Source organism: Equus caballus, chromosome 9, assembly GCF_041296265.1.
Source record: "Equus caballus isolate H_3958 breed thoroughbred chromosome 9, TB-T2T, whole genome shotgun sequence".
Taxonomy (NCBI): Eukaryota; Metazoa; Chordata; class Mammalia; order Perissodactyla; family Equidae; genus Equus; species Equus caballus.
Genome location: NC_091692.1, coordinates 17,387,595 through 17,406,309, shown reverse-complemented (window position 1 = coordinate 17,406,309; position 18,715 = coordinate 17,387,595). Strand labels below are relative to the sequence as shown.

General features: G+C 37.1%; 1 protein-coding gene across 1 annotated transcript in view; it reads left to right on the top strand.

Annotated features, from left to right (window-relative positions):
- Nucleotides 1–18,715, top strand: part of PREX2 (phosphatidylinositol-3,4,5-trisphosphate dependent Rac exchange factor 2) — a 278,353-nt gene that overhangs the window by 54,316 nt on the left and 205,322 nt on the right. The window contains exons 2-4 of the mRNA XM_023648497.2: nucleotides 13,593–13,664; nucleotides 15,009–15,131; nucleotides 17,450–17,554. Coding sequence (XP_023504265.1) covers nucleotides 13,593–13,664; nucleotides 15,009–15,131; nucleotides 17,450–17,554 — 300 coding nt within the window. The remainder of the gene's footprint in view (nucleotides 1–13,592; nucleotides 13,665–15,008; nucleotides 15,132–17,449; nucleotides 17,555–18,715) is intronic.

Sequence of the window (18,715 nt, the reverse complement as noted above, 5' to 3'; positions counted from 1 at the left end):
TTCTACATACTTATAATTTTTGTAAAAATGTTTGACTTTTTATTCATAATCTAACAGAATTATTGAAACAAGGAGATGTAGAGAGAAATATAGGACTTAGCAAAAGCTCCCAGGGCATGAGAAGTCACTTATTTTTATAATGTAGCCCAGAGAGCTTGATAATTCAAAAGCTTTTAGCCTCAATTTTGTGAATTTACTTGGTACTGCTATAGGTATTTGGGGACTGTATATGCCACTGGTGCTCAAGTGTAGGGGTGCAGAGTAGGCATGTGGCAATGTATGGAGACACTTTTGGTTGTCACACCTAGGAGTGGCAGTTGCTACTGACATCTAGTGGGTAGAGGTCATGGAACTGTTGAACATCCTACATGTACAGACAGCCTCCACAACCAAGATTTATCTGGCCACAGATCTCAATAGTGTTCATGTTGAGAAACCCTGGTACATGGTGATGGAAAAGAAAAAGATTATATCATATCCTTATATTCCAAGTTGCTGATGAATATTTGGGAAGATAATACACTGGGGATATTAATACTACACAACCATTTGGTCTTTAGAAACAAAACCATCTTGTTAATAAAAAATTCTCCCCTCTTTCCAGTAGAGTTTTATTGAGAGCTTACCAAATGCCGGGCATTGTTGGAGATGCTGGAGGTACCCCAGTGAATAAAACAGACAGACTCTGCCTGCCTTCATGGGGTTCCTGTTCCAATGTGGGAGACTAGTAAACAAAGGAAAACGTAAAATGGGACGAGGAGGAGTGGAAAGTGCTATAGGGTGAACAAAGTAGAGTAATGTGGTAGGTAGGGCATGATGGGTGTTGGGGAAGGGAGCGTGTCAGGCTGGATGGTGATGGGGGACCTCTCTGAGGAGGTGGCAGTTCAGCTGAGAACTGAGTGACAGCAGAAGACAGCCAGATGAAGACTGTCCCAGGCAGAGGAAGCACGTTGTGAAAAGATGCTAGGGTGGAAGTAAGTGTGGAATGTTTGGGGAGGAGCAGGAAGGCTGTTGCGATTGGGCACTGGTCCAGAATGGGGAAACTGGGATGAGATAAAATGAGAGAGGAGGGAGGGGCTGAATCATGCTTTTTTCTTTTTAGTGCTGAGTAATATTGCATTGTCTGGATATACTACGGTTTGTTTAGCCATTCACCAACTGAAAGATGTCTTGGTTACTTCCAAGTTTTGGCAATTATGAATATAGTTGCTATAAACATCCAGGTATAGGTTTTGGTGTGGACATAAGTTTTCAACTCTTTTAGGTAACTTCTAAGGAGCATGATTGCTGGATTGTATGGTAAGAATATTTATGGTAAGAATATGGCAAACTGTCTTCCAAAGTGGCTGTACCATTTTGCATTCCTACCAGCAGTGAATGAGGGTTCCTGATTGCTCCACATCCTCACCAGCCTTTGGTGTTGGCAGTATTTTGGATTTTGTCCTTTCTAATACGTGTGTAGTGGTATCTCATTGCTTTACTTTGCAGTTGCCTAATGATATAACATTTGAGCAAATAAGCCATCTTTATATCTTCTTTGGTGAGTGTCTGTTCAGTTCTTTTGACCGTTTTTAAATCTGGTTGTTCATTTTCTTATTGTTGGGTTTTAAGTGTTCTTTGTATATTTCAGATAACAGTCTTTTATCATAAATGTCTTTGGCAAATGTTTTCTCCCAATGTGTGCCTTGTATTCTCATTCTCTTGTCATTCACGGAGCAAAAGTTTTTAATTTTAATGAGGTCCCACTTATCAATTATTTCTTTCATGGATCATGGCTTTGGTGTTATATCTAAAAAAGTCTTCACCATCCCCAAGGTCATCTAGATTTTCTCGTTTGTTGTCTTCTAAGAGTTTTAGTTTTGCATTTTACCTTTAGATTTATGATCCATTTTGAGCTAAGCTTTCTGAAGGATGTAAGGCCAGTATCTGGAGTCTTTTTTTTTTTCTCTGCATGCGGATGTCCAGTTGTTCCAGCACCATTTGTTGGAAAGACTTTTCTTTCTCGGTTGTATTGTCTTTGCTCTTTAGTCAAAGATAAGTTACTATATTTGTGTGATTCCTTTTCTGGGCTCTCTCTGGTGTTCCGTTGGTCTATTTGTCTACTGTTTCACCAGTACGACACTGTTTTGATTACTGTGGCATGATAGTAAACCTTGAAGTCAGGTAGTGTCGGTACTGACTTTGTTCTTTTTTCAATATTGTGTTGGCTATTCTGAGTCTTTTATCTCTCCATATAAACTTAGCATCATTTTGTTGATATTCAAAAAATAACTCACTGGAATTTTGACTGGTATTGTGTTAAATCCATAGATCAAGTTGGGAAGAACTAACATCTTGACATTATTGAGTCTTCCTATCCGTTAGCTCTCCGTTTAGTCCTTCGGTATCTTTTATCAGAGTTCTGTAGTTTTCCTCATATAGACGTCGCACACATTTTGTTAGATTTATACGTAGATATTTCATTTTTGGAGGTCCTATTGTGTTTTTAATTTCAAATTCCACTTGTTCATTGCTGGTACTTAAGAAAGTGATTGGCTTTTGCCTGTTAACCTTGTATCCTGAAGCCTTGCTGTAATAGCTAATTAGTTCCAGGAGTTTTGTGGTTGTTCTTTTGGATCTTTTACATACACAATCATATCATTTATGAACAAAGACAGTTTTATTCTTCCTTTCCAATCTATACAGTTTTTATTTCCTTTTTTTTCGTATTGTATTAGCTAGGAATTCCAGTACAGTGCTGAAAATGAGTGATGAGAGGGTGCATCCTTGCCTTGTTCCTGATCTTAGGAGGAAAGCTTCTAGTTTCTCACTATTATGCATGATGTTAGCTGTAGGGTTCTTCAAGATTTTTTTATAATGTTGAGGACATTCCCCTTTATTCTTAGTTTGCTGAAAGTGTCACGAATGGTTGTTGGATTTTGTCAAATGCATTTCTGCATCTCTTGATATGATCATATGATTTTTCTTTTTAGACTGTTGATGGTGATGGGTTACATTAATTGCTTTTTGTATGTTGAACCAGATTTGCGTATCTGGGATAAATACCATGTGGTTATGGTGTACAATTCTTTTTGTACGTTTTTGGATTTTATTAGTTAATATTTTGTTTAAGATTTTTGCATCTGTGTTTATGAGAGATATTGTTCTGTAGTTTTCTTCTGAAGTCTCTGTCTGGTTTTGATATTGGGGTGTTGCTGGCCTCATAGAACATGTTGGGAAATATTTCCTCTACTTCAGTCTTCTGAAAGAAATTATGGAGAATTGGTATAATTTCCTCCTTAAGTGTTCAGTAGTATTCACAATTGAATCCATTTGGGCCTGGCGCTTTCTGTTTTGGAAGGTTATTAAATATTGATTAAATTCCTTTAATGCGTCTAGTCCTATTCAAATTGTACTTCTTTTTGTTTGAATTTTGGCAGGTTATGTCTGTCAAATAATTGGTCCATTTTATCTAGCTTATCATTTGTGGGCATAATGTTTTTCATAGTATTTTTTGTCATTTTAATGTCCATGGGATCTGTGATGTTGTCCTCTGTTTCATTTGTGATATTAGTAATTACCGTCTTCTCTCTCTCTTTAGTTAATCTAGCTTAGATGCTTATCAATTTTATTTATCTTTGCAAAGAACAACTTTTGGTTTTGTTGAGTTTTCCTGTTGATTTCCTGTTTTAAACTTTATTGATTTCTGCTCTAATTTTTATTATTTTCTTTCCTTCTGCTGACTTTGTATTTAAGTTGCTCTTGTTTTTCTAGTTTCTTAAGGTGAAAACTTAGATTATTGATTTTAGATCTTTCTTCTTTTCTAATATATACATTCAATGCTGTAAATTTCCCTCTAAGCACTGTTTTTGCTGCATCCCACAACTTTTTGTAAGTTGTATTTTATTTTTCTTCAAAATATTTTTGTATTTTCTTGAGATTTCTTATTTGACCCCTGTATTATTTGAAAGTATGTTGTTTAAAATGTATGTATTTAGAGGTTTTCTAGCTATCTTTCTGTTACTGATTTCTAGTTTAATGAATTCAAATTCCATTGTGGTCTGAGAGCAAACATTATATGATATCTATTCTTTTAGATTTGTTAACATATGTTTTATTGCCCAGAATATGGTCTATTTTGCTCAGTATTCCATGTGACCTTGAGAAAAATATGCATTCTGCTGTTGGGGGATGAAGTAGTCTATCGATGTCCGTTATATCTTGCTGATTGACAATGTTTAGTTCAACTATGTCCTTACTGATTTTCTGCCTGCTGGATCTTTCCATTTCTGATAGAGGAGTGTTAAAGTCTCCAGCAATGATAGTGGATTCATCTGTTTCTTCTTGCAGTTCCATCAGTTTTTGCCTTATGTATTTTGGCACATTTGTTAGACATATACATATTAAAGGTTGTTATGTCTTCTTGGAGAATTGACCACTTAGTAATTATGTCATATTTCTCTTTATCTCTGATAACTCTCTTTGCTTTGAAGTCTGCTGTCAGAAATCAGTGTAGCTCTTCTTGCTTTGTTTTGATTAGTGTCAGCATGGTATATCTTTCACCATTTCTTAACTTTTAATTTTTATGAGTCTTTATATTTAGAGCAGGTTTATTTTAGACAACGTATAGTTGGGTCTTGTTTTTTGATCCACTCTGACAATCTCTTTTAATTGATGTACCATTGACATTTAATGTTATTCTTGATATAGCTTGATATCTTGATATAGATATAAGATTAATATCTACCATATTTGCTACTGTTTTCTATTTGTTGCTTTTGTTTCTATTTTTGTCTTGCACTCTTTTGCTGCCTTTTGTTGTTCTAACTGAGCATTTTATTTGATTCGATTTTTCTTTCTTTTCTTAGTATATCAATTATACTTCTTTTTTTTACTTTTTTAAGCGGTTTCCTTAGAGTTTGCAATATACATTTACAACTAATACAAGTCTACCTTCAAATAACACTTTACTGCTTCATGGGTACTGCAGGTACCTTGTAATAACAAATACTCCTAATGCTTCCGTCTTGTCCCTTGTATCATTGCTGTCGTTCATTTCGCTAAGCATATATATACACGCGTACACACATAAGCATATGTAATTGAATGCATTGTTACTATTATTACTTTGAACAAACCAGTGTCTTTTAAATCAATTAAAAATAAGAATAATAAAAGTTTCTAATTTCCCTTCATTTGTTCCTTCTCTTTGATGCTTTTTCATTCTTTATGTAGATCCAACTTTTTGATCTATATCATTTGCCTTCTATCTTAAGTACTTTTAATCTTTCTGACAAGGCAGATTTACTGGTAACAAGTTTGTTTTATTCTTGTTTGTCTGAGAAAATATTTCTCCTTCACTGTTGAAGGCTAGTTTCACAGAGTACAGAATTTTAGGTTGATGATTTTTTTTTTTTCTCTCAACACTTTAAATATTTCACTCCACTCTTCTTGCTAGCATGGTTTCTGAGGAAAAGTCAAATGTAATTCTTATCTTTGTTCCTCTATAAGTAGGGTATTTTTTCCCCTCTCTGCTTCTTTCAAGATTTTTTCTTTAATTTTTGGTTTTCTGCAGTTTGAATATGGTATGCCTAGTTGTTGTTGTTGTTTTGGTATTTGTCTTTCTTGGTATTTTCTGAGATTCCTGAATCTGTGGTTTGGTATCTGACATTAATTTGGGGAAATTCTTAGTCATTATTGTTGGAATATTTCTTCTCTTCTTTTCTCTCTCTTTTTCTGGTGTTCCCATTATGCATATGTTGCACCTTTTGTGGTTGTCCCATGGTTCTTGGATATTCTGTTCCACTTTTTCAGTCTTTTTTTTCCTTTGCTTTTCAGTTCTGGAAATTTCTATTGCCGTATCCTCAAGCTCAGTGATTCTTTACTCTGATAATTAGGCTTTTAGGGGTGTGGTGGTAAGATGTGGGGGATGGAAAGTGTTTTATTGTCTTATGATTGAGTCTCAGTGTTTTGGGGAGTCTGTTTCCCTGTACTGTGAACTTCACCAGTTCTTCTCAGTTTCCCCCCTCCTTGGGTGGAACAGGTTGGCTAGAGTGGCCTGGAATTGGGTATTTTCCTCTTCTCATCTGGAGGGCTAGAGGAGGATGGAGTTGGATATTTCCCTTCCCACAGTTCAGTTAGGCCATGATATAACCCCAGTAGCTTAGGCTCTGGTAAAATAGTTTCTCTTGAGGGCAGGTCTCAGACAGAGACCTGTCTGAAGCACAGAGTGCTCTGATGTGTTTCAAAGTAGTTACTTTCCCCCTCTTTCTGCCAGAGCAGGAGAGGATTTTTCTCTGATATTCACTGTGAGAACCTGGTAGAGCTCCTGGAGGTGAAGCCTGCAAAAGTGTGAGGGCCTCCTTTTTGGCTCCTGCTGAAGTTTTAACTCTCAGACTTGTCTATACTGAGCCTCCAACAATTTTTCAGTTATAGTTTAGAATTTCCTAATTTGTACCTCTTCTGGCAGAGATTTCTGCTTTTGGGTTTTTGATCTGGTAAGTTGTGATTCTTTGTTTTTCCTGTCTGTCTCTCCAACTTTGAAGGCAGCTATTTGCCCTGTGTCCTTAATTCTTTGACAGATCTGAGAAGAGTTGTTAATTTTTCAGTTTTTTCAGCTTTTTACTTAGGGTTAGGGATAAAGTGACGACTTCCAAGTTCCTAGCACGCTGGACAGGAAACCAAAAAGTCTGACTTTTTATTTTTAAATGATCATTTTGGCAGCTGCATAGAGAATGGATGCTAGGAAGCAAGCACATAGGCTAGAAGTCAGTAATGGGAGTCTGTAATTCTAGATCAGAGCCATCATTGTAATATAAGTATAAAAATAGCTATCATAGGTAATTTCCCCATGCTTCTAAGTTTTCTTATTCCCCTACCCAAATGACTCTCAAGTGCTTGGCAGTAAAAATAAAATTGAAGAATACTTTCTTCCATATCTTTGGAGGTAATTGGAAATTGTTGAGGGCGGGTCCAGCATCCCATCCCACTATTAGAGTTCCCGCTTGTTCATAACATCCCACTTGTTCATAGAGTGCTGAAAGTAATAAAGCAAAGGAAAGACGTATAAGGAAAGAAAGGAGGACAAATGGAGTTGACAGGTGTGAGCAGTGATACCATGGATGTAACAAGAGAAAGATCAAGTTTAGTTAAATAACAGAACTGAGTGGTATAGATTTATGGTAATGAGTTTTGGGCCCTAGATCTCTTGAGAGCCTTGGAATTATTGCAAGGTATTATATGGTTTTTCAAATGTGTAGATACTTTTTTATTATTACAATAAATTCATTGCTCAGTTTTAGCATCTACCTTCTAATATATCAAGCACATTTATTGTTTATTATCTATCTCTCCCCACTAGAATATCAGCAGAGATTTTTTTTGTGTGTGAGGAAGATTTGCCGTGAGCTAATATGCATTGCTAACCCTCCTTTTTTTTTCTTTTTTGCTGGAGGAAGATTAGCCCTGAGCTAACATCCGTGCCAATCTTCCTCTACTTTATATGTGGGACGCCTCCATAGCATGGTTGATGAGTGGAGTAGATCTGCACTCAGGATCTGAACCTGCGAACCTGGACCACCGAAGTGGAGCACACAGAACTTTAACCACTTGGCCACAGGGCCAGCCCCTCCACAGAGATTTTTAACTATTTTGTTTATTGAAATATCCTATATGCTTAGAACAGTGGGTCTCAAACTGTGGCTTGCAGACATTTAGGGTTTTGTGAAATTCCTTCAGGGCACGAGTAAGGTTGAAACTATTTTCGTAGTAATATTGAGACTTTATTTGCTTTTTTTTGCTGTATTGATGTTTGCACTGATGGTGCAAAAGCAAGGGTATGTAAAACTGCTGATACTTTAGTGTGAATCAAAGCAGTGGCTCCAAACTGTACTTGTAGTCACTGTATACCTCACTGTCACCCACGCCTGGGAGGTGATAGAGGCATGCCAGTTTCACTCAAGAATGTTCTTGATGAAGCTGTAAAACATTATTTTTATTAAGTCTTGACTGTTGAGCACTTGTCTTTTTAATATTCTCTCTGTGATGAAGTGGGAAGTACGCCCGAGTACTTCTGTTGCATACTCAAGTATTACGATTGTCTCCAGGGAAAGAATTTGTGTGGTTTTTTTTGAGTTGCAATGGAACGTCATACTTTCTTGAAATAACAACTGCAAGACAAACAGTGGTTTTAGTTTCAGGGCATTTGGGTATTTGGTAGATATTTTCTCAAAAAAGCACGAAGTGAGCCTGTCTCTTCAAGGAAAACAACCGATCGTATTTGTTGATGATGATAAATTCAAGCTTGCGAGTGAATTTAGAGTCTATCGTTGTGAGTTCGACAGCTTCCTAATACTTAAAGACTTTCCTATTGAGTTGGATACTGATATTAGCTAATGTCATGTGTTTGTTGATATTGTATAATGAAGTGTGTCAATATTTGAAAGATATGCTTAACTCTCAGTGAACCATTGTTAAAAAAATTTACAAAATCACACATGGGTAAAAGTTTCCTTCACATTGCAAGATAGATCAATGGGTTTTAATGTAACAGAGTAAGAAAAGTTCAGATATGGTTTCAGATTCCACATCATGACTAACCTATAAAAAACTACCACTTACTGAATTTTGGTGTTGTATTAAATAATATCCACAACTATCTGAAAATGTCATAGCAATGAATATATTTCTCCTTTTTCCAACTATCCTTGGAAATATATGTTTCCAAACAACATATCACAACAAAGTAAAGCATATGAGAATCCAGCTACCTTCTGTTAAGCTAGACATTAAAGAAATTTGCAATCGTATAAAATAGTACCACACTTCTCACTGAAACTTTTGGGGAAAAGATAGCTATTTTTCATAAAAATATATATGTTAGCATGTAATGGGTTTATTATTGTTAATTTTAAATAAATTTGTAAATAAATATCTTTTCTGAATAATAGATATTAGTTTCTCTTAGTTTTAATTTCTAATATATTAACTATTGATAGATATAATACACGTAAATAAGAGCTCTTTATGATTCTCCATAATTTTTAAGAGTATAAAGGAGTCCTACGATGAAGACATTTAAGAACCACTGCCAAGAACAATGCCTGGCACATAGCATAAATATTGTTGAATTTTTTCTAGAAGTTGTTGTTAATATGTGTTTAAATTTACGGATATTAACCCCACAATATGCATGTCTGTTACATTTTTTTTCATGTTAAAGGAAGGATTCCTACTCAAAAATTGGGAATCAGTAGGTGTTCAAGGAAGGGTGAGATCCAGTGAACTGGAGAGGTTGCGAAGCATTCACTGAAACTGTATTAAGGGAAAATAAAATGTAACCTGAAGGATGAGCTACTATTTTCTATCTTAAAAAATAAACCCTCCCTTGATCCAGATCCACCTCCATATCTCTGCTACCTTTCTCAGCAAAACTTGAAAAATTTTCAAATTGTTTCAATGGTTACCAATTCCCTCCTCATCTTCTGTCTCTCCCTCTACCCGTTCCTTTGGGACTGCTCTGGTCAAGATCACCAGGGACTGACCTCTGCGTTGTCAAGTCATGTATCTGTTTGTAACCTCTCAATTTCTCAGCCATGTTAAAGCCGTTGACCACTCCCTCTTTCTTGAAGTCCTCTCTTCTGTTGGCTTTTGTGACATCACACTCTCCTGGGTTTGCTCCTGCCTTGCTGGCTGCTTTGGTTTTTCTTCTTCTACTTGGCCTCTAAATGTTGGAGTGCCCCAAGGCTCTACCATGGGACCTTTTGTTTTCTCCATCTGTATACTCTCTCCAATGGACTGGGACCAATTGCCTCTTCTCTCTATGTACACTTTCCCTGAGTTACTTCCTTGTGCTGGTGATACTCAGCTCTTGACCTTCAGCCACCATCTCCCCTCAGAACCCCAGATCGGTGTGGCTAACTCCCTACCTGAGATTTCCACCTTGGTGTCCAGTAGGTGCCTCAAACTCAATATGGTGGAACAGACTCTGATTCTTCCACCTCAAAACCTACTCCTCTGGATTTCTCCATTCCAATAAAATGGCACTACTCTCTACCAGCTGTTCATAGCAAACTCAAATAATAAGCCTTTTTCATTTATCAGAATGTCATTTTTTTCCTCAGGATACAAAACTTTGTAAAACAAAACACTTATCTTTCAAAGAATTTTAATGTGATTATATTGTTTTAAGTTCAAGAGGTAAAAGGAAAATATTTACCTTTATTGTTTGTTTTCCACTTATTTTCTGGGAACAAGTATACTTTTTGCTGCAATAGTGCACCCCCTCTTAAATTTTCCCCTTTTCACCTTTATATATAAAATTCAACCATCTCTATCCATATTACATTAACACATTTTCAAGGTGACAAGTTCCTGTTAAATTTATTCTGAATGTAGAATATTTGCGGGAGTAATAACATTTAGTGCCTATATGATATTATGAAATTCAGACTGGTGTCGAGTATCCAGAAACTGTTAAGGTCTATGTGACTTTTGAGAGTGATGTACTGTGTATGCCTGATGAAAAGAACGGGAAGGACGAAAATGAGTTGAGAGAGATCATTTAGAGCATTGAAATTATAAAATAAGCAAATGTATTCTGAGAATAAAACTCATCGTGGACTTTGCTTTACTGTTGAGCCAGCAGTGGTCCAGATGGGCAGACCAGGAGAAAGGGGATGGCTCTCCTCTCCCTATTATATCTTAATGAGTTTCTTCCTCCTTTTGATTTCTTGGTAGAAAACTTGTAACATGTTCAGCTTTCTTAAACTTTAATTAATATATGACATTTAACATATTTATTTTTGGCAGGGGGGTGGGGAAGATTAGCTCTCAGTTAACGTCTGCTACCAATCCTCTTTTTGCTGGGGAAGATTGGCCCTGAGCTAACACCTGTGCCCATCTTCCTCTGTTTTATATGTGGGACGCCTGCCACAGCATGGCTTGATAAGTGGTGTGTAGGTCCACACCCGGGATCCGAACTGGTGAACCCCAGGCCACCAAAGCAGAGCACGTGAACTTACCTGCTGCGCCACCACCAGGCCAGCTTCTGACATTTAACATATTTCACCAAATACATGATAAGAGGAAAACAGGATGGGGCAAGTTGAAGGGAAATTGAAGAGTTCCGCTCTGAGAGTGGGAAAACAGCAGCCATGACTAGGAGGATATCTAGGCATATGTTGTGTGGAATCCTTGTTAGGGCACTGCTGGCAATCTGAGTGTACGCTACCACACCTGCAAGCTGGAAGGTACCATGGGGAGGGGCACTGCGAGCCTCTCTTCCTCCAAATGTCTTAGTCTGTCTTACCTGGCTCACCCGTCTCTGCTCCCTGGCTTTCACAGATTACTATGTCCTGTTTATGCACCCTAGCTTGTGATTTCATTGTTGGCGGGGGAGGGTCTGCTGGTGAGGGATCAGAAACCACAAGTGGCTGAGCAAGAGGGTGTTGGACGTAGAGGAAGTGTGACATAGAGTTGAAGTCAGGTGAAATCATTGTACCCATTTTTCTCGTTGAGACTCACTTATTTGTCTAAGGCTGTTTCTTCAGTCTTTGGAAGAGTAAATATAAAAGAATGTTCGTCAGAATGTGGTCTTTATACCACGTGCATCAGAATCACATAGGGAGCTTGTTCAAAATACAAACCACTCTGCTGAATCAGACCTTCTGGGGTGGGACCAGGGAATCTGCATTTGGAAGAAACTCTCCAAGTGTTGTACACAATAAAAAGTTTGAGAACAACTGGCATTAGAAGCTATTTTCCAGCACTTATTTTTAATATATTTGCCTCAAAGTGAAGATGATCTAATTCTGATGAAATTGTGGCCCAGTGAGAATGAGCAAATGCAGAGATAAACCAGCATATTAAATTGCTCACGTATGTTTGTGACTAGGGTCTTAATGCTTCCTTGATGGATTTGAAAAAGATTAAATGCCCCAGTTACCAAAGTCTGAAGGGACTCTGTAGATGCTGGTTGTTAAAGGGTGATTCTGAAAACACGTTATTTATCTCTATCTGCAGGAGGAAGACCTACACATTTTGTAAAAAATGTCAAATGGTTTTCATGGTTTTGCGCTGTCAGCAAATTATCTGAAATCTGCCTTTACTGTTGTATAAATGAGGCTCTTGGGAAAAATAAATCCTTAGCCAGAAATGCTAACAAGTTCCAGGTTTTCTTTCATATACAGTTCAACAAAAAGTTCCATATTGTCACGGAGGGTAAGAAGATAAGAAGTTAGATAAAGATATAGTTTACTTTGTTAGTTTGTATGTTCCCTTCTAACTCGTATTTTGATTTATTTTTCTACCTCCTAACTTTAACTCACTGGTTCCAGAATGTGACTGAATTCAGTTTATGAGGAAAAGGTTTATAAATGGAGAGGTGAAGTTTAAGCTCTGCTTGCACGAGAGGTTACCTGTTTACTCTGTGGTCAGACTGAAATGTAAATTAGGCAACTAAGCCACCCACGGTATTTCCAGACTAAATGGAAAGAGCTAAAGAGCATTTTTTGGTATGCGTGTGGGGAAAAATATTCAAGGAAAACAAAACTAAAATTAAAAAGTAAACAGACTATAACACTAATGAAAATGAGCACTTAAAGTCAGAAATTCAAAATCTCTTTCCATTGCTGATTATACCTAACTTTAGAAATTAGTTCAAAAAATTGCATCACGTATTTCCAATAAGAAACTTAAGGGGGCGTCCAATATTTTCTTATTCATTTTATTTAATTCAGCTGAATTATTTCGTTCAGTTGAGGCTGTTCGTACTGATGTAGCTCTGGTTATGGAATCTGAAACATGGACAGATTGAATTGGGAATAAAGATGGAGCTGAAGCTAATGCTAGGAGTGAGATCCTGTGGCTCGTTTGGTTTGTTTCTTTTAAATAGTTTTGTTTTTCTTTTTATAAAAGTTATAACATGCTCACAGCCAAATATTCTGAAAATAAGAGAAGGTACAAGGGTTGCCTTCCTACCATCTGGAGGTCACCACTGTTTCCATTTTGCTCTATGCCTCATATGTTTTCTCAGTATGAATGCCATTGACATTACACGTGTGTATTTATGTATATATACTTGTATGTATGTATGTGTGTATATGCTTATGTCTACACACATGTATGTGTTATGTATATCTATGTACATATCAAGTATGCTGCTGATTTATTCACCAGACAAAATTTTATAGACATATGTTTATACACACATGTATATATAATTATATAATTTTCATTGCATTCCATTTAGGATTATAGTTTTGTATAGTATTTCATACTTTGCAGGTACCATAATATATTAAATGATTCCCTTGTTGGATGAATTTAGGTTGTTTCCAGTGTTTCCACTTCTGTAATAAATCCACTGAAACTCCTTGTCTGAATATTGTTTTAGGATAAATTCCTAGAAGTGGAAATGCTGGGTTAAAGGGAATGCCCATTTAAAAATCTGAGATATGCTGTCAAGTTGTCCTCGAAATATTGTGCCACTTTATACTTTGATTTCTGGTACAAACTTTGGTTTCTTGTAAAAAATTTAATTTAATTCTGATCAACACCTAGTTGTTTTATTAACCTAATGTTGCCTTCATAGTGTCTTTTCTTGTTTTGTGCAGGCATTCTTACACCGAATGTACCAGTGTGCAGCGTCAAAAGTTGACAAAAATGTAACAGAAGAAACAGTGAAGGTGAGGAGGTGCAGTTGGCCCTCAAGCCAAGGACAAGCTCCTTTAGATCAAATTTTACCTGTGGCTATGGCGTCAGGACTTTTCAACTGATCTTCAGTTCAGTATAAGTTCTAGTGCTAGTCCCTTGTGTGGGTGAACATTAGAAAAAGGGAACTAAGGTTTGAGAAAAGAAATGGGAGTTAAGAGGACGGTGTAGAAAGCATAGAGAAATTTCTTGCCAAGGCCTTGGGAAAGTTTGAAAAGAGGAAGAAAAATAAACCCAAGACAAAGAACCTTAGCGTCTACGAGAGGGAGGGAGCTGAGCTGTGTGTAAGATGATTGCTGGAGGTGGCTCAGGAAGACAGGATGTGGGCAGATGCTCCAATCTCTGATCACTAAAGGCTCTGATCACGAAAGAACAAAGGATTTGGATGGTCCACTGGTGCAGAAAAGAAAGTCTGCACAGTATCTTCAACTCAGAAACAAACGTAGAAACATTTCCTTTTAAACTGTATGGAAGGAAAATTGTGAAGAGTTTGGAAAAAAAAAAGGGATGGGAAATGAACACTAATTGTGCTGTAGTCGTCGTAACTCATTTAAGTTGTGTAAATCATCGCTGATATTTATTTTTGATGCTAACTTGCTGTTTTACTTTGCTGAAAATAGAAAATTTCCAAGGATTTTATACACATCTGACTATTATTAAATACCAACTTTCAAACTCTCCTCGCCATGGGAGTATTATAGTTCACGTGCTTTTTGTTGCAAGCAAAAGACACCTATTACTCAAATTGACTTGAAGATACTTTGGGTCTTGTTTTAGGAACTCCAGACAGAATAGAAGGTTCAGGACTAGTGACTTGGGGAGGTCGATAAGATTGTCAGGTTCTCTCTAGCTCTTCTCTCTGCGCTCCAGGTGATCAGCTTTGCCCCTGAGCTGGCCCCTCCCACAGCTACAAAATGATGCTGTAGCTGTCCCACACAGACCTCCCAGGCACAGCAACTTCCAGTGTCCTTCTTAGGAGCAAAGAAACCCCTTCTCCAAAGCCTGCAGCAAATCTGCGGCCACTGTTTTACCTGTAGCCCATTTTTGGTAAAAGGGTTGGACTGATGCTTGGATTCAGTCACTCAGGCGTTTCCTGAGAGCCAGGAATAGTTTCCTGGTTTCTCGAGTTCCGTGGGAGTGGAGAGAATGTCCAGACAAGATGGGTGCTCTGCCAGCCGGGTGGGAGGAAGGAGTGGATGTGGGATAACTATCCACTGAACTTTTCAGCTTGGAGAGAGAATACTATACTTGCATAGACTTCTTCTTTTTTTAAACATGCTTCCCCTATTGCACTTACTTACACATTTATTTATTTACAGATGCTGTTCTCCAACATTGAAGATATTCTTGCAGTACATAAAGAGTTCTTAAAAGTTGTGGAGGAATGCTTACATCCTGAACCTAACGCTCAACAAGAAGTGGGAACCTGCTTTCTTCATTTTGTAGGAAAAATTTCTGTTTATTTTAGAAGCCCTTTCCCCTTAGATTTAAAGGTTTAGCTTTTGGCATAGTAGTATGTTCAGTATCAGAAGGGAAATCTGACACCAAAAGTTTGGGGTCTTTTAAGGCCAATGAAATCTTCTACTTAGAGCCAGGAAAGGGGAGAGTGCCTCACATCCTCCATTTTATTCAGTGAGGAATAAACAGCCTTTTCTTTTTCCCAACAAGTTAGTTCTTCGCATCCTCTGTAGCTTTGAATTCTAATGAATATTCAGGCTGTTCATAATGAATGGATTTTTATGTTTCTCTCAAACATAGAACATTTCTCTTTTGAAGCAGAAAATCCTTACTCTTACAATGGCACGATGAGCCTTTTATTAGTCAGAATGTTCCCTTGTTAATTGACTTGTGACCAACCTGGAGGTGAGCAAATTGGATGGCTACAGGTACACATATGCCCGTGTCTGAATTTTTCTCAAGGATAGTTTTTTCAGAAAGTGGTACTGAGCAATGAAGAAGAATAACAAGTCGGTACTCAGTTGTTTCAAATTATATGTCATGCTTGTATGATCATTTTCATCTCTTTGTACACAATAGCTAGAATTACTTATGCAATCAATTTGCAAAGTAAAAAGCCACCTGTATAGTGAAAATTGTTTTCAGAACTAAAGGGCATTCATACTTAAAAAAAAAGAAAAATAGGGCTGCTGTTTATACTATTCCACTAATGCTAATTTTCAGAACACCAATTTGAAGCCATTTATTTATCAAAGTGCTATTAATGTTTTGTTTAAAAATATGTAAGACTATTCTGTTATAGAAATCATTTTTTGCTTATTTTTATTTCTATTTAGTTTTTTAATAAAGTTTTCTATATATGTGGTTTCTTGATCTATATTTCTGTATGTAATGAGCAGACTCTCACATAAAAACTATTATTTTTATAATCAGAAAATATTCATAAAGGTATTTCTATTAAAGGGAGAGGCTCCTCGGGTGTAGGAAGATCAAGCTGTACTTTCCTTGGCACAACTGGGAGCCCACATAGGTTTATGTCCACTTACTCCAGACTGTTCCCTTTCATGAAAGAATTCAAATCTTCTGCCAGCTGGAGTAGTTGCTAGCTCAGTCCAGGGCTACACATGGGAACCTTGCACCCTGACATCCATTTCCTCAGTAACACGCTATGAATCTGTCACCCGTGGGTTTAGCTAAAGTATTTCTGAAGTTTGTTTTATTCTGGTTCATACCATCTCTTTAAATAAGCAATTCAATACATTTTCTACTGGCTATATAAAAGAGCCCTCGCTGTTTCTATCTAAATGCACGTCTTAGAAATTTCAGAGGACGAACTTCTTTTCTAATATTTGATAAATACGTTTTCTGTGTCTGCGTCTTCTCTTCGTGCTGCTTAGATAGACATTGATCATAGCCACTTAGAGAAAATCTTACAGATGGAAGGGAGCTTAGAGATCATGATGGTGAAATTCCTCTTGTTTTGAAAGAAGAAGCATCTGTGAAGGTTGTTTATTTTGTTTTTACTTGTCAACTTTTAGTGGGAGCTCTAATTGTTAGAACGTCTTTATATTAATCCCGAATCTGGCTATCGCTGCCCATCCCTGCCTTTGCAGTTTCCATCTTAGTGGTCCTAGTTTTGTGTTCTGGCCTATGGCAGTTGTAAATTCTTTACAGTATGACAGCTATTTGAAACTAGCTACCATTTCCTTACTTTTGTATACTAACAAATCTCTCTCTCTGAAATCACCTCTCATATGTCGTGTCTTCAGGGTTTGTCGTTATTTTTGTCGCTTGTTGAATATTCTCTAATTTGTCAATGTCCCTCTTAAACACGACTATCCAGATCGGTGCATATGAACTGCAGGGTACTGTGTCTCTCTATTCCTGTATGATCTGGCACTTGCTTTTCCCTCTTCCTAAAATACTTACTTCCCTCTCCCTGCCTGGGACTCATGGATTCATCTCTCCGGGCCTTGCTCAGCTATTACTTCCTTTTTAGAGCTGTATCTGAATCCTCCCAGCAAAGCCAAGTACTCTCTTCTCTGTAATTTGCTACCACTTGGTTCATTTACCTATGATTGCCTATATCATATTGGACTATAATTAAGATATCTGTCTCCTTTTCTAGACTGTTCTTCATGGATCAGGGAAAATAAATAAATAAAATGCATTTATATCTACATACAGTAGAGCTCTTGAAACATGGTAAAACTTGATAAAGTCTGTTCCTAAACATCACACAGGCTAAAATTTCAAAATGGCTCATGAAATGACTCTAATTTATTCTTACTTGAATTCGCAGAAAGACAAGTTTCGTATCTATGACGAATATTGTAGTAACCATGAGAAGGCACAAAAATTGCTGCTTGAACTTAACAAAATAAGAACAATCCGGACATTTCTTTTGGTAGGTATATATGTAAGTGTTATCATTTGCTGTTGTTTGTTGATAGGCCCCGTAAGAGCCAAGGAATAGCATCAGTGTGATGTGAAAAACCGTGGGACAACTCTTTTAACATACCCAAGTCAGGAAGCTTAAGTCCTTTGATAAATGCAAGAAGTGAGGGTCGGGAGAAGCTTGTATGTGGGTAAGCACTGATCATGCCCTCTCCTGGTTGATTATGAGCTGTTTGTGAGATTCACAGGCTCCTAGTGAGAGAAGACATTTATACCAGAGTTCATCATTGCTTTTCTATCCCTCAGCTCCCTGGGGATTCTTTTACTTCTGCTAAGAGAGCTGTAAGTAGGGTGGTAACAGGAAGGAAACAAGTCATGGATATGGTAGAAAAGAAATCTGAAGATTGACCTTTCTCCTACATGCATTCCTTATTCAGATTTTGTAAAAAGAGCAAGAACATGTATGTCTTTAGGATAGCACAAATAAATTCATGTCTTGGCAGTTTCTTGGACAATCTCAGTGCCACTGAGGACCACCCTGTAAGTGTACAAGTCAGTGATGTTTAGCAAGTTGTGGAATTGAGAAACCACCCCCACAATCCCCTTTCAGGGCATTTCCATCAACCCCCAGAATCCCTCATGCGTGTTTATAGCCCATCTCTGCTCCCACCATTAGCTCCAGGCAATCATTGATTTGCTTTCTGTCTCTATAGATTTGCCTTTTCTGGAAATTTCATATAAATGAAATCATACAATGTAATCTTTTTATGCTTGGCTTCTTTTAATGAGTAAAATGTTTTTGAGGTTCATCCTTGTTGCATATATCCATATTCCTTTCATTTTTATTGCTAAATAGTATTCCATTATATGGGTAATACCATATTTTGTTTATCTGTTTGCCACTTAATGAACATTGGATCAACACATGACTATGATAATGATGGACCTTGAAGATACTACTATATGAGAGGTCATTTCAGAGAGAGAGATTGTTAGTATAGAAAAGTCAGAAAATATCCAGTTTTGGTTATTATGAATAATGCGGTTGTGAACATTCCTGTACAAGTGTTTGTGTGGACATATATTTTCATTATCTTGGGTGATACTAAGAGTAGAATTGCTGGGTCATATGGTAAATTTATGTTTAACTTATTAGGAAACTGCCAAAGTA